Consider the following 16,020-nt stretch of genomic DNA (forward strand, 5'->3'; position numbering starts at 1 on the left):
ATTTTAAGAACAAGTGAATTGCTGGTTTTTTTTACAAGTGATTTTAACTATTTGTGATTACAAATCCGCCCTATCGCCGCCCTGTAAAACCGAGAGCAGCACAGCTCTGCACTGCATTAATAAGTGAAGGTGACCATTGCACATCTCATGCATATTAATGGCGCTCAGCGCAGACGCCACAGGCGCCTCCCGCCACACGGACAGCCCGAGGCTCCGCGGCCATAAGCACCAGAGAAATAAACATGCACGAAAGCGGAAACTACAAGCACTGAACTGACTCAAAGTCTGACCCGCCCACAGGGAATTACTGAACCAATTAGGCTGAATATCGAAAGCGAGGCGTGGAACTCGCGTGACGTCATCATAGCTCCAATCAGCGCAAGGAACCAAAGCTATGGGGCTGGTTCTGGTGAAATGCTAGGACCAGTGACGTCACACGGCTGGGAGCTGTACGGGAACGGCTCACCATTCGGTTGTGAGCGGGGAAGGATGTGAACTTGTGCGGTTAGTGGGGATCACGGTTCCGGGAGCAGAGTCTGCACGGGGCTCATCTGGAGCAGGTCAGTGCATAACCTCAGGGACTTCATTACATGGTCATGTGTGACATAGGCCATGCACCCGGCCGGGGGCCAGCAGAGCGCTGGATGTGGCTACATGAGGCGGTGTGAGCCCGCAGCAGCCTGCACGGCTTCCAAAGGAACTTTCCAGGCGGACAGAGCCTCCTGTGCTGACAACTAGTGTTATGGCCGATACTTCCTCTTTACTGACAACTTTCCCCTTGTAGTTCACAGATTACCTCTCCTGACAACCCTCTGCAGGTCTCCTGTTCTCCAATACCTGGGATTCCCGCACTCCTGGCAGCTCTCCTGTGTATGAAAGTGCAGTACAGGGACGGTGTCTGGGGGGGCGCTCTTGTGGTGCTTGGGAGGGGGGGGGGCGCTCTTGTGGTGCTTGGGAGGGGGGGGGGCGCTCTTGTGGTGCTTGGGAGGGGGGGGGGGCGCTCTTGTGGTGCTTGGGAGGGGGGGGGGCGCTCTTGTGGTGCTTGGGAAGGGGGGGCGCTCTTGTGGTGCTTGGGAAGGGGGGGCGCTCTTGTGGTGCTTGGGAAGGGGGGGCGCTCTTGTGGTGCTTGGGAAGGGGGGGGGCGCTCTTGTGGTGCTTGGGAAGGGGGGGGCGCTCTTGTGGTGCTTGGGAAGGGGGGGCGCTCTTGTGGTGCTTGGGAAGGGGGGGGCGCTCTTGTGGTGCTTGGGAAGGGGGGGGCGCTCTTGTGGTGCTTGGGAAGGGGGGGGCGCTCTTGTGGTGCTTGGGAAGGGGGGGGCGCTCTTGTGGTGCTTGGGAAGGGGGGGGCGCTCTTGTGGTGCTTGGGAAGGGGGGGGCGCTCTTGTGGTGCTTGGGAAGGGGGGGGCGCTCTTGTGGTGCTTGGGAAGGGGGGGGCGCTCTTGTGGTGCTTGGGAAGGGGGGGGCGCTCTTGTGGTGCTTGGGAAGGGGGGGGGCGCTCTTGTGGTGCTTGGGAAGGGGGGGGCGCTCTTGTGGTGCTTGGGAAGGGGGGGGCGCTCTTGTGGTGCTTGGGAAGGGGGGGGCGCTCTTGTGGTGCTTGGGAAGGGGGGGGCGCTCTTGTGGTGCTTGGGAAGGGGGGGGCGCTCTTGTGGTGCTTGGGAAGGGGGGGCGCTCTTGTGGTGCTTGGGAAGGGGGGCGCGCTCTTGTGGTGCTGGGGGGCTCTGTGGTGTTGCATTAATGTCTCACAATCTTGTTTCCATTCCTTGATCATGAGAAAAATTTGCAGACATTCCAGACACTTCTTGTAACTATGGAGGAATACACTGCCCCCAGGGTGCTCTATAGAGGAGTTTGTAATGTCTGTGGTGACGTTCTTGGTCGTGACATTCTTGGTCGTGACGTTCTCGGTGACTTTTTCGGTAGTGACATTGTTGGTGACGTTGTCGGTGGTGACGTTGTCGGTGAACCTTTTGAGGCCTTAGTGATCGTGCTGCTCATCAGCTGCTTATTGTAATGTTAGGACGCCCGTACACATTAAGTTACAGACATTGCCTGGATGTGACATTGAGGCCATCTCCTTAGTATACATCGTCAGTATCAGATCCTGACACTCCCGCTGATCGGCTGTTATTCGTTTTTGGGGTGTCCAGATGTAGACCTCTTGGAGCTGTTGATTAGTGGCTTCTGCTTGTCACTGAGCAGCTCTGGTTCTTTCTGATCGGTGAGAGGCCCGGTGTCACCTTCCCACCCATCTCCTTAGGACGGTGCATCAGTATCATGTGCCCTGACAAACCCTTTGAAGGTCCTTAACCTGCCAATCTGTAGGTTGAGAAAGGACCATTGACTTCCATGGCCAATTGCAATCAGATTTACAGAGGCAAATCCTGCATAATGCAATTTTGTTTTTTTCTTGGACCACACAGTCCTAGGAAAAAAATGGACACCTGGTCTTCTTCGCACTCGGACACAATTCCCAGTGGTCTTCACCAGCCCTTACAGTGGGTGGGCCTCACTACCTTTTGTCTTTTGCTCCGGTTATCACTTTTGGACCCTTTCCTTGACATTTTCCTGCCGTCCCGTCAGGGTGCACGGAGTTGTACACACATGGCTTTCTCAGCTGTTGATTTGGCTGGATTTCTGCAGAGCGATAAAGGACCCGTTCTAATGACCTTGGCATTTAGTGCAAAGATGTTTTGCTGCAGTGAGAAGTTTTGCATATTGGGATTTTTATTCGTGATCGCTATATATAGGATTGTATAACCAGGGAAGTACGCACTTCTAGATTTTAGGGTGCTCGGATAGGGTCCAACCCTCTGAAGACCTGTTCCCTGCAGTTAAGGCCTTATTAGATGCCTGTTAGGCTTTGATCACATGTCCTGAATCCATCTGTTAGAGCGGATCCGGCAGAGATTCAATGGGAAAAAAGTTTTGCACCCACAACTTTTTTGTCCGTTGTTAAATAACGGATGTCGGCTGGATCCTTTTTTAACATGGGAGTCTATGGAGAATGGATTCGTTAAGATTGCAGATGCAATAAAAACGGATGACTACATAGCAAAGGATCAGTTTTTTTTCCTTAGAAGATCCGTTTCAAATGGAAAATAAATAGCAACAGTTATCAGGGATCCATTCTCCATAGACTCCCATGTTAGAACGGATCCTGCAGAGAATCATTGGCAAAATGATTTCTACCGGATTTGTTTTAACAGATGAATACAAGACGTGTGACCTCAGCCTTATTCTTCTTGTCGCTGCCTCGTCATTACAGGGTTAATCACGGAGAGCACGCTGATCATACATGCATGGTCGTGTGCTGTACATCATGATTTTCATGGCCCCCTAGACTTGGAAGGGCAATTTTGATCCATGATTCATATTAAAAACAACTGAAAAGTTAGGGCTCTGCTCACTGTAAAGTAGTGGTGCCCCAGAGCGACATTATTGTATAGAAAATAGCTCTGGCACACAAAATGAGGCAAATGCGTAAGCTATAAAATTGCTACTTAAATTTAATTTTCTACTTCAATGGGCACATGTTCTGTCTCTGAAAAACATGGTAGAACATGAATGACAGATGTCAGACGGAAGCCTAAAGGGTGCTTTACAGGCTGCGACATCGCTAACGATATATGGTCGGGGTCACGTCGTTAGTGACGCACATCCGGCACCGTTAGCGACATCGCAGCGTGTGACACCAATGAGCGGTGATTAACGAGCGCAAAAACATGATAAATCGTTATTTGTTGACACGTCGCTCATTTCCTTAATATCGTTGCTGCTGCAGGTATGATGTTGTTCGTCGTTCCTGCGGCACCACACATCGCTGTGTGACACCGCAGGAATGATGAACATCTCCTTACCTGCGTCACCGGCAATGAGGAAGGAAGGAGGTGGGCGGCATGTTCCGGCCGCTCATCTCCGCCCCTCCGCTTCTATTGGACGGCTGCCGTGTGACGTTGCATGAACCGCCCCCTTAGAAAGGAGGCGGATCACCGGCCAGAGCGACGTTGCAGGGAAGGTAAGTCCGTGTGAGCGATTTGCCTGTGTCGCACAACCGATGGGGGTGGGTACGCTAGCTAGCGATATCGGTACTGATATCGCAGCGTGTAAAGCACCCTTAAGGGTATGAGCGTGTTTTTTTGCATTTTTCTTTTCTGCGTTTTTTTGGGGTTCCCCCCCCCCCCCCATGGATTTGGATGGAAAATACTCAGCATTTTAGTGTATGTGCGCACACTGAGTTTTTAAATGCAGAAATTTTCTGCACCAAAACCTACACCTTATGTCAGAAAAACACCAAAAAACGCATGTGTTTTTAGGTGCGTTTTCGTGCTATGCGTTTTTTAAGGAGATCAATGGCAGGAAAAAAACGCACCAACAATTGACAAAAACTTGGCAAAATGCACATGCGGTAATTTACACAACATTTTTCATGTAAACAGATCTGGATTTGCAGCAGGATTTTCTTCTGCAATTCCTGAATGTGTGCACACAGCCTGTTTGGTTTTTTTTTTCTTTTTCCCTTGCAGCATGTGCATAGATTTTAGCAATCCCCATTCCTATAGTTTTATTCGTGCCCTTTATTCTGTCAAATTAACCCCTTCTTTTTCCATTTTAAATCAGGTTTTCAAACCCATGTGAACAGTAAGAGGTGATTGTGCCGGGCCAAGGAGCGCGGTGGCATGGAGGAAAAGGAGAGATGTGCAGAGAGATTACTGTCTTAATGAACGGTCTAAGAACCCGTTTTGTTACTGTTCTCATACTTCACAAAGGATATTGCTCTTGACCATTCTCCTAAAGGAACACGGCACCGTTTTTTGTCTTTTTGTTACGTGTATGAAAGAACATGGGATATAAATCATATGAGCCATACTAGGACCTACTGTGCACACTCGCTCTAAAGGGCTTTTCTTGGACATCCACATCATTACTGTGGTTTGGCCCCAACCTTTTTTTTTTCTTACAACCATGAGTTGTGTACCATGGAAAGGGGACAAGGCAAAATCTGGCAGTGAGTTTCAGGAGCCTCTGCCAGCACACATCTACCACGAAAAGCAGCGCCGAGAGCTCTGTGCCCTCCATGCCTTGAACAATGTCTTCCAGGATGCTGGAGCGTTCACTCGGGAAGCCCTTCAGGAAATATTCCAGAGGTGAGAAGTTGTAATTGGCTATATACATATCTTCATTTTACAGGAATACTGGGACACGTTTCTTATTACTGTTTTAAATATAGAAATGCTAAATCTAGACCGGGCAGGAGAAATGACAGCGGTGCACGCTGTGTGATACATTTGCTGCACCATTACACACTTTTCCCTCCACCGCCTCTTCGTTGGGTTACTTTAGCCTAATGGTTTTGCCATCATTTTTGGATCAATTTAAGCCATTCTTTTTCCTTAAAATTGCTAACATCTTTGAAGAGAAACTTTAAGGGTTCACTCACACTGGCGTATAGCATCCGATTATTCTGTCATGTGAGAGCATCGGATGGGATATGCTAATAACACTCGGCTCAGACTCTGATCACAATGAATGAGGCTCTGCTCACGCTTGCAGCAGATTCTCGATCATGAAAGAATCAGAGCACAGGTGAAGAAAAGGGAAATTAAAGGGAAACAATTGCTCTATAAACTAGAGAGCGTGCCATGATGGCTCTAGGAAGCTGATTAAAATGATACCTTTAGATAAGAAATCCGAGGCTTGATAGCAGAATAATCCTTGGTCATTGGTGCAGTGGCCTGAGCATCTGGGCAGGACTTTGTGGGTCAGGTCCTCTGTTATGATTCCTCCTTTTGCCTTGCCTCCTTTTTTTAATTTAAATTTTGCATTACTGCCACCATTACTGCTGTTGGAAGCGTGTGTGCATTGAGATGTTGTCTTCAATAAAATGGCTCCAGAATCTGTGCATGCGTGTTCTGCTGCGCCATTTTATTGAAGATACTGTGGAGATGACTGTGCAGTAGGGGCGCGCATGCACAGATTGAATTTTTGTTTCAGCAGCGCATGTGCCATCATCGCTCAGAATAATCTTCACAGTGTCCTCAGTAAAATGGCGCTGGAGATCGCTGTACACACATGCGCTGATTCTGACTTTACAGAAGACAGCATCATAATAGCAATGATCATGCACCACCAACAGCTGTAATGGTGGCAGTGCTGGGGCTGTAGCGGTAGCTGGGGCAGCTGTGCTGGGCCTGCAGCAGCTGTGCTAGTGCTGAGGCCACTGTGCTGGGGCTCGGGCGGCAGCTGTAGCTGTGCTGGGGCTTGGACTGCAGGCGGTGAGGGCTTCAAAGAAATGGCACCTGGAGTCAGCACAGATTGAGCTCTCAGCTCAATGACAAGCCAAGATCTCATCTGCACACGCGCAACCTCTAAGTGCCATTTTTCCTTAAGTCCGCTGTAGGGAGATCAATGGACCGGAGGTGGCGCGTGTGACGATGAGATCTTGAGCCAAGAGCTTCTTTTCCCCTTCGCCCATGACAGCACCACCTGAGAGATAGGTTCCGCCCACATCAGGACAGGATACCCACTGATAAAAAGGCGGTACCTCTCCTCCACCAACTCCAGGCACCATTATTTGAAGTCCTTACCGCCCTGCCCCCTTCAAAAGCCGCCGCAGACCCAGCAACAGCCACCGCAGCATTTTCCTGGCCTGCGACCCCCTCTCCACCATCCCCGGTAAGCTATATTCAGATAAGACGCATCCCTCCACTTTCCTCCCAAATTTTTGGGAGGAAAAGTTTGTCTTATAATCTGAAAAATACGGTATATATCTTTGGCATAAATTGAAGTAGAATTCTGGAACTTTAGTAAATTTCCATATTTTCAAAAATAAAAAATACAGGAACTGTGGAGGGAGAGAGCGCAATAGGGTCTTACCAAATCTAACAATTGGTGACAGATATTACACTCACCTACTAGGGTTGTGACAGGCACAACTCCGAGAGTAGCTTTTGGAGAAAAATGGCGACATCAGCAGCCCCGATAAAACCACGTATAATCAAGAGAGGGATAGGTTATATGCTGCGCTATCACCAGACAGATATTGATTATTCCATTTTTTTATTTCATAGGTTAGGTCAACGCGTTTCAGGGACCGACTATCCCCTTCATCAGGACATCAAGGAAGATCAAACTGTCTGATGTTCCTTGATGTCCTGATGAAGGGGATAGTCGGTCCCTGAAACACGTTGATCTGTGAAATAAAAAAAAGGAATAATCAATATCTGTCTGGTGATAACGGGGCATATAACCCATCTTTGTCTTGATTGCTCGTAAAATTAAAGAATCACAAAGTTCGCGATTCATCCGTCCTTTTGTGCCTTTCTTTTTCTTTAGTAAAAGTTGGGATTTTAGACACTTAATTTTTGCCTCATTTTTACTCTAGTTTTTCTCATTCCTCTTAATTTTTTCATTTGTTCATCAAATGTAGACGTTGCAGTTTTCATTATCAAAATATTTTTGGTCTTTTTCATTAATTCTGACATGTTGAATTGTGAACATTTTTGTGCTTGTTTTTTTTTTTTTTTTCTCGAAGTTGATGACCAACGTGTTCTAAATTATCAAGCTCGTTGAAAGCATTATGTGACATATTACTGAAGAGAGCCCCAAAAATAATAATTTGCACCAGATTCATCACTTATTTGGCCCAATTCATTAAGCCTTGCGTTTGTACTGCAGTTTTGATTAAGGCGCCACTATAGTAAGATGCGTCTAATTCATGAATTTAATCGATCAAGTGCTTCTTACTACTGCTGTGCACCTCTGCCAGGATTGTCACCATATATTTTTGGCATAAATGATGACTTGGCTTTCCTAGACATACCCATATCCAGACCAAACTCTGCCACTTCCAGCACAGTTGGCTGGGACTGCGCAGAAAGGGATTACCAAAGCCAGTGTCCAAAAATTAGTAAAATCTTGAGTTTATGTCTTCGGATTAAAAACATAACTCAAATGGGATTCCACAGTCAGGTGATACGTGGTTATGTGTTTCAGGCACAACTGACCTTTAAAGGGGTAATCCGGCTTATTTTGAGTTTTTTTTCATTATTACCCTATTGGGCTACATTGGGGCAGGTAAGTAGATAGAGACCACTTACTTGCCCTGCTGTCAGCCCCTCTCCCCCGGCTCAGAGTGGTCATGTGACCGCTCCTGCTGCGATTTTTGCTGCTTCTGGTCATTTCATGTCAACATGGGCAGGGCCATGTTGACATGCAAATCTGGAAACAGCATGTCGCCTCCCTGCTGGGCGGCTACAGTGCGTGGAGTCCCCGCCCCCTTCCCTGCACCCTCCCACACATTCCCGCGCACCCTGTACTCTGCCCATAACCTCCACCTGCACTGCTGTGGGACCCGTGACCTGGGGGCAGGGCCTGGCGGCAGCTGCCGTGGTGTCAGCGCCAGCACCGGGCCTCTGCTCAGGATCACACATTCAAATGTACCGGCATCACAGATCACAGATGCCGGTACATTTGAAAGTGCTGATGAGAGGGAGCGTTGCGCTTCTCATCACTGTCCGGCTGTCTGTGCTCTCTTAAGCACAGCGGTGACGTCACTACTGTGCTGATATGTCCAGACCAGACAGCGCGCGAACGTGCAGGAGCGGCGGGGACCGAGGACGGGTGAGTATGTATTCCCTACATGTGTTCCCTATGGGGGTAGGGGGGGTCGGTGCAGAGCGCCGTGTGTGTATGCGGTGCAGAGCCCCGTGTGTGTAGGCGGTGCAGAGCCCGATGTGTGTAGGCGGTGCAGAGCCCGATGTGTGTAGGCGGTGCAGAGCCCGATGTGTGTAGGCGGTGCAGAGCCCGATGTGTGTAGGCGGTGCAGAGCCCGATGTGGGTAGGCGGTGCAGAGCCCGATGTGGGTAGGCGGTGCAGAGCCCGATGTGGGTAGGCGGTGCAGAGCCCGATGTGGGTAGGCGGTGCAGAGCCCGATGTGGGGCTGTTATTTGCAATCCTGTAGTGATAACAGGTCAGGTGCTGGGCAGAATATACTGACAGGGAATGTATCTGCAGGGGGTGGGCAGGGGGCGAGGCTGGACACTGGGGAGGGGCTGGACACTGAGTCCGGGCGGTGCCAGCTGTGGCTGGGAGGTTTAGCACAGGAAGTGGTCAGTTTGCTTGAGCTGAAAGTAAACAAGGAGCTGCAGAGAATAAAGGGATAATTCAAGAGGAACAAAAGTTAGAAAACAAAAAATAACAATGTAGGGGTGTTTTATATGACAATACAGCACAGATTAGCTTAAACTCAAATTTTTGTTATGTCGGACAACCCCTTTAATTAAAGCATAAAGTGATACACAGTGGTTTAGAAACTTTTAGGAGAACGTCACAAGGTAAACAACATTGGCTAATTCATTAATTACACCTCATGGGTGGTTAAATATTTGAAGAGATTTGCAAAGAGGAGAAAGAGGGGAAAATGTCCTCTAATATTGTAGAATAAGGTCATGTTGTGTTGAAACACATTTTGGGTAAAGGTTTTAGCATGAATATCTAGAAGGACTCTCTGTGTAATACTTCTCTACAGTAGTTGCCTCCTACACACACACACACACACACACACACACACACACACACACACACACACCACCTGCTTTTTTTTCCCCCTCAGTTTTTCAAAGAACGAGCTTATCAATTCTTTGCATAACCGCTGCAAAAAAGCATGGCAAAACTGCAAGTTATTTACTGGCATAAGATGGTTTTGCTGCAGAAAAAAACCTGACCAAAAATGCCCTGTGTGAACATAGGCATACAATGTGAAGTACTCAGTGTCCAGCTTGTATAACAGTGTAAATTTGGTGCACTCTAAATAACTCCTCACACAACCATTAATGTTTAACCTGCTGGCAACAAAAATGAGTACACCCATAAGCGAGAATGGACAAATTGTGCCCAATGTGTCAATCTTTTATGTGGCCACCATTATATTTATATACAGTCAGGGCCAGAAATATTTGGACAGTGACACAAGTTTTGTTATTTTAGCTGTTTACAAAAACATGTTCAGAAATACAATTATATATATAATATGGGCTGAAAGTGCACACTCCCAGCTGCAATATGAGAGTTTTCACATCCAAATCGGAGAAAGGGTTTAGGAATCATAGCTCTGTAATGCATAGCCTCCTCTTTTTCAAGGGACCAAAAGTAATTGGACAAGGGACTCTAAGGGCTGCAATTAACTCTGAAGGCATCTACCTCGTTAACCTGTAATCAATGAAGTAGTTAAAAGGTCTGGGGTTGATTACAGGTGTGTGGTTTTGCATTTGGAAGCTGTTGCTGTGACCAGACAACATGCGGTCTAAGGAACTCTCAATTGAGGTGAAGCAGAACATCCTGAGGCTGAAAAAAAAGAAAAAATCCATCAGAGATATAGCAGACATGCTTGGAGTAGCAAAATCAACAGTCGGGTACATTCTGAGAAAAAAGGAATTGACTGGTGAGCTTGGGAACTCAAAAAGGCCTGGGCGTCCACGGATGACAACAGTGGTGGATGATCGCCGCATACTTTCTTTGGTGAAGAAGAACCCATTCACAACATCAACTGAAGTCCAGAACACTCTCGGTGAAGTAGGTGTATCTGTCTCTAAGTCAACAGTAAAGAGAAGACTCCATGAAAGTAAATACAAAGGGTTCACATCAAGATGCAAACCATTCATTAATTCCAAAAATAGACAGGCCAGAGTTAAATTTGCTGAAAAACACCTCATGAAGCCAGCTCAGTTCTGGAAAAGTATTCTATGGACAGATGAGACCAAGATCAACCTGTACCAGAATGATGGGAAGAAAAATGTTTGGAGAAGAAAGGGAACGGCACATGATCCAAGGCACACCACATCCTTTGTAAAACATGGTGGAGGCAACGTGATGGCATGGGCATGCATGGCTTTCAATGGCACTGGGTCACTTGTGTTTATTGATGACATAACAGCAGACAAGAGTAGCCGGATGAATTCTGAAGTGTACCGGGATATACTTTCAGCCCAGATTCAGCCAAATGCCGCAAAGTTGATCGGACGGCGCTTCATAGTACAGATGGACAATGACCCCAAGCATACAGCCAAAGCTACCCAGGAGTTCATGAGTGCAAAAAAGTGGAACATTGTGCAATGGCCAAGTCAATCACCAGATCTTAACCCAATTGAGCATGCATTTCACTTGCTCAAATCCAGACTTAAGACGGAAAGACCCACAAACAAGCAAGACCTGAAGGCTGCGGCTGTAAAGGCCTGGCAAAGCATTAAGAAGGAGGAAACCCAGTGTTTGGTGATGTCCATGGGTTCCAGACTTAAAGGGGTTATCCGGCTTCTTTGACTTTTTTTTTTATTTCCCTATTGGGCTACATTGGGGCAGGTAAGTAGATAGAGACCACTTACCTGCCCTGCTGTCAGCCCCTCTCCCCCGGCTCAGAGCGGTCATGTGACCGCTCCTGCCGCGATTTTGCTGCTTCCGGTCTTTGCACGTCTACATGGGCAGGGCCATGTTGACATGCAAATGTGGAGCAGCATGTCACCTCCCTGCTGGGTGTCTACAGGGCGAGGAGTCACCGCCCCCTTCCCTGCACCCTCCCACACATTCCCCCGCACCTCCAGTAACCTCCCCCTGCACTGCTGTGGGGGTCCGTGACCTGGGGGCGGGGCCTGGCGGCAGCTGCCGTGGTGTCAGCTCCAGCACCGGGCCCCCTGCCCAGGATCGCACATTCAAATGTACCGGCATCACAGATCACCGATGCCGGTACATTTGAAAGTGCTGATGAGAAGCAGCGCAGCGCTGCTTCTCATCACTGTCCCTCCGGCTGTCTGTGCAATCTGCAGCACAGCGGTGACGTCACTACTGTGCTGAACAGAGCACAGACAGCGCACGAACGTGCAGGAGCGGCGGGGACCGAGGACAGGTGAGTATGTACTCCACATGTGTTCCCTATGGGGATGGGGATGGGGGGCTGGCAGAGCCATGTGTGTGCGTGTACGGTGCAGAGCCATGTGTGTGCGTGTACGGTGCAGAGCCATGTGTGTGCGTGTACGGTGCAGAGCCATGTGTGTGCGTGTACGGTGCAGAGCCATGTGTGTGCGTGTACGGTGCAGAGCCATGTGTGTGCGTGTACGGTGCAGAGCCATGTGTGTGCGTGTACGGTGCAGAGCCATGTGTGTGCGTGTACGGTGCAGAGCCATGTGTGTGCGTGTGCGGTGCAGAGCCATGTGTGTGCGGTGCAGAGCCATGTGTGTGCGTGTGCGGTGCAGAGCCATGTGTGTGCGTGTGCGGTGCAGAGCCATGTGTGTGCGTGTACGGTGCAGAGCCATGTGTGTGCGTGTACGGTGCAGAGCCATGTGTGTGCGTTTACGGTGCAGAGCCATGTGTGTGCGTGTGCGGTACAGAGCCATGTGTGTGCGTGTGCAGAGCCATGTGTGTGCGTGTGCGGTACAGAGCCATATGTGTGCGTGTGCAGAGCCATGTGTGTGCGTGTACGGTGCAGAGCCATATGTGTGCGTGTGAGGCACAGAGCCATATGTGTGCGTGTGCAGAGCCATGTGTGTGCGTGTACGGTACAGAGCCATATGTGTGCAGAGCCATGTGTGTGCGTGTACGGTGCAGAGCCATGTGTGTACGGTGCAGAGCCATGTGTGTACGGTGCAGAGCCATGTGTGTACGGTGCAGAGCCATGTGTGTGCGTGTGCAGAGCCATGTGTGTGCGTGTACGGTGCAGAGCCATGTGTGTGCGTGTACGGTGCAGAGCCATGTGTGTACGGTGCAGAGCCATGTGTGTACGGTGCAGAGCCATGTGTGTGCGTTTACGGTGCAGAGCCATGTGTGTGCGTGTACGGTGCAGAGCCATGTGTGTGCGTGTACGGTGCAGAGCCATGTGTGTGCGTGTACGGTGCAGAGCCATATGTGTGCGTGTGAGGCGCAGAGCCATATGTGTGCGTGTGCAGAGCCATGTGTGTGCGTGTACGGTGCAGAGCCATGTGTGTACGGTGCAGAGCCATGTGTGTGCGTTTACGGTGCAGAGCCATGTGTGTGCGTGTACGGTGCAGAGCCATGTGTGTGCGTGTACGGTGCAGAGCCATGTGTGTGCGTGTACGGTGCAGAGCCATGTGTGTGCGTGTACGGTGCAGAGCCATGTGTGTGCGTGTACGGTGCAGAGCCATATGTGTGCGTGTGAGGCGCAGAGCCATATGTGTGCGTGTGCAGAGCCATGTGTGTGCGTGTACGGTGCAGAGCCATGTGTGTGCGTGTACGGTGCAGAGCCATGTGTGTGCGTGTACGGTGCAGAGCCATGTGTGTGCGTGTACGGTGCAGAGCCATGTGTGTGCGTGTACGGTGCAGAGTCCGATGTGGGGCTGTTATTTGCAATGCTGTAGTGATACCAGGTCAGGTGCTGGGGAAGAATATACTGACAGGGAATGTGTGCAGGGGGCGGGCAGAGGGTGCGGCTGGACACTGGAGTGGGGCTGGACACTGAGGCTGGGCGGTGACAGCTGTGACTGGGAGGTTTTGCACAGGAAGTGGTCAGTTTGCTAGAGCTGAATGTAAACAAGAAGCTGCAGAGAATAAAGGTATAATTCAAGAGGAACAAAAGTTAGAAAACAAAAAATAACAATGTAGGTGTGATTTATGACAATACAGCACAGATAAACTCAAACATTTTTGTTAAGCTAATGTCGGACAACCCCTTTTAAGGCAGTGATTGCCTCCAAAGGATTCGCAACAAAATATTGAAAATAAAAATATTTTGTTTGGGTTTGGTTTATTTGTCCAATTACTTTTGACCTCCTAAAATGTGGAGTGTTTGTAAAGAAATGTGTACAATTCCTACAATTTCTATCAGATATTTTTGTTCAAACTTTCAAATTAAACGTTACAATCTGCACTTGAATTCTGTTGTAGAGGTTTCATTTCAAATCCAATGTGGTGGCATGCAGAGCCCAACTCGCGAAAATTGTCACTGTCCAAATATTTCTGGACCTAACTGTATAAAATGATTTTTTTTTTTTCGTCTTTCAATCACTGTCTTAAAGGGAACCTGTCACCATATTTGGTGACTATAAGCAGCGGCCACCACCAGTGAGCTCTTATAGCTCTTATCTCATTCTAAAATGCTGTAGATAAGAGCCCAGGCCACTGTGTAGAGCGTAAAAATGACTTGATAATACTTACCTAAACAGTTGGTGCGGTGCAGATGGGTGTCTCTGTTCTTCGGTACCGGCGCCTCCTCTTTCGGCCATCTTTGTTCTCCTTCTGACGCCTGGGTGCATGACGCGTCCTACGTGCACTACAATACTTTAATCTGCCCTGGGCACAATGCTACAAGGATGGGCACAATGCTGCAGGATGAGCACAATACTACAAGGATGGGCACATTAATACAAGGCACAAGAAAGAGATAAAAATGTTTTTACCATTAAAAATGCTTTTTTACATATAAACGTAACAAGAAAGTACAGGTTTGTTTATTAAAACAAGTAAAAAATGTTCACAAAAAGTGATCCTAAGGTGTATATAAGAAAATACATGGAATCACTAAAATGTCACTTGGCCCTGCAAAGAATTCGGCCCCCCCAAAATAATTTTTTTTCTATGTGCAGCCTATATACCCAACCAAGTTTAAGACCCCTGGCCTAGGCCATCTTTATGTGGAGCAACAATTTTTTTTTTTTTTTCTTCCTCCAGTTCCTTAGAGAATTCTTTGCTATGAGTTGACGTTCCAGTGACCAGTATGAGAGAGTGCGTGAGAGAGAACACCAAATGTAACATACTTGCTCCTCATTCACACCTAATACCATGTAAAACTAATGAGTCGCATGACATCGAGGAGGGAAAATGGCTAATTGGGCACAATTTTGGCCATTTTGACTTAGGGGATCTACTCACTTTTGTTGCCAGTGGTTTAGATAATAATGGCTGTGTGATGACTTATAAAGATGTCACATTTACACTGTTATACAAGCTGTAAACTGACTTTCTTACATTGTATCAGTGTCATATCTTCAGTGTTGAACCATGAAAAGTTATAAAATATTTACATGTAAGGGGTGTACTCACTTTTGTGATACACTGTATATTTAGAACCACACTCCTTATACAATGCCCTATTTTTGATCTGTTTTATCTGTGAACTTTCTTTCGGATATATTTTTCTCTCCTCCTCATTTAAAAAAATAAATAAAAAATTTCCAGATAGGATTTTATTCAGACATAAAAATATCTATGTTTGTGATAATTCTTGTTGTGGATTTTCGCTTGTTTCCATATGTGCAGAATAATTAATCATAGTTATGATGATCCTTGTAATATTGTGGTGTATTGAAAGTAATCTGATTTACTTAATAGGTGGCAGGTTTTCGGCACTTCGAAAACTCACCTAATACTCCTAGTGGGGACACAGCCTTAGGCCACATTCAGTATTTGATGAGTTTTTTACCTCCAGGATTTGTAAACCTAAACCAGGAGTAGGTAAAAAATACGGAGTGGTGCCCATGTTTCTTTTATACATTTCCTCTGATCGTTCCATTCCTGGTTTTGGCTACAAATACTGAGGTAAAGACTCGCCAAATACTGAATGTGGCTCTCTGTACAGTGTGCGCTCTGTAATCATTCCCCCCTGCGCTGTGGCTGAAGGCCTGTTTTACACACTTGCTGCAAAGCTGGCAGCCAATCAAGGTGCAGACGAGTGATAACAGCGCCCTCATTGAGTGGTGGGCAGTGATTGTAACTGCACCCTGTTGCAGGATATAACTATGGGTTGGACACTACTTTTACACGGATGGCCTATCCTTAGGATAGGTCATTAATGTCTGGCCGGGGTCCGAAACCCAGTACCCCTGCCGATCAGCTGTTCTTGGTGACGGAAGCTGCAGCCGCAAATGCTCCTTTCCGGAGCTGCCCCGTCTTCTGATAGCGGCTGGGTGCTGCATATCCATCTCCTATTGATTTCAATGGGAGACAACAGTACAGGACCCAACTGTGGCCGCTATCAGTTGATGGGGCAGCTCCGGAACTGAGCATTTCCTGCCAGCACTGAAAGCA

General features: G+C 48.0%; 1 protein-coding gene across 1 annotated transcript in view; it reads left to right on the forward strand.

Annotated features, from left to right (window-relative positions):
• The first annotated feature begins 367 nt into the window (after nt 1-367).
• JOSD1 (Josephin domain containing 1) overlaps nt 368-16,020 on the forward strand; it is a 34,624-nt gene continuing 18,971 nt past the window's right edge. The window contains exons 1-2 of the mRNA XM_075321881.1: nt 368-560; nt 4,615-5,141. Coding sequence (XP_075177996.1) covers nt 4,960-5,141 — 182 coding nt within the window. The 5' untranslated portion in view covers nt 368-560; nt 4,615-4,959. The remainder of the gene's footprint in view (nt 561-4,614; nt 5,142-16,020) is intronic.

This window comes from Anomaloglossus baeobatrachus, chromosome 8 (genome assembly GCF_048569485.1).
Source record: "Anomaloglossus baeobatrachus isolate aAnoBae1 chromosome 8, aAnoBae1.hap1, whole genome shotgun sequence".
Taxonomy (NCBI): domain Eukaryota; kingdom Metazoa; phylum Chordata; class Amphibia; order Anura; family Aromobatidae; genus Anomaloglossus; species Anomaloglossus baeobatrachus.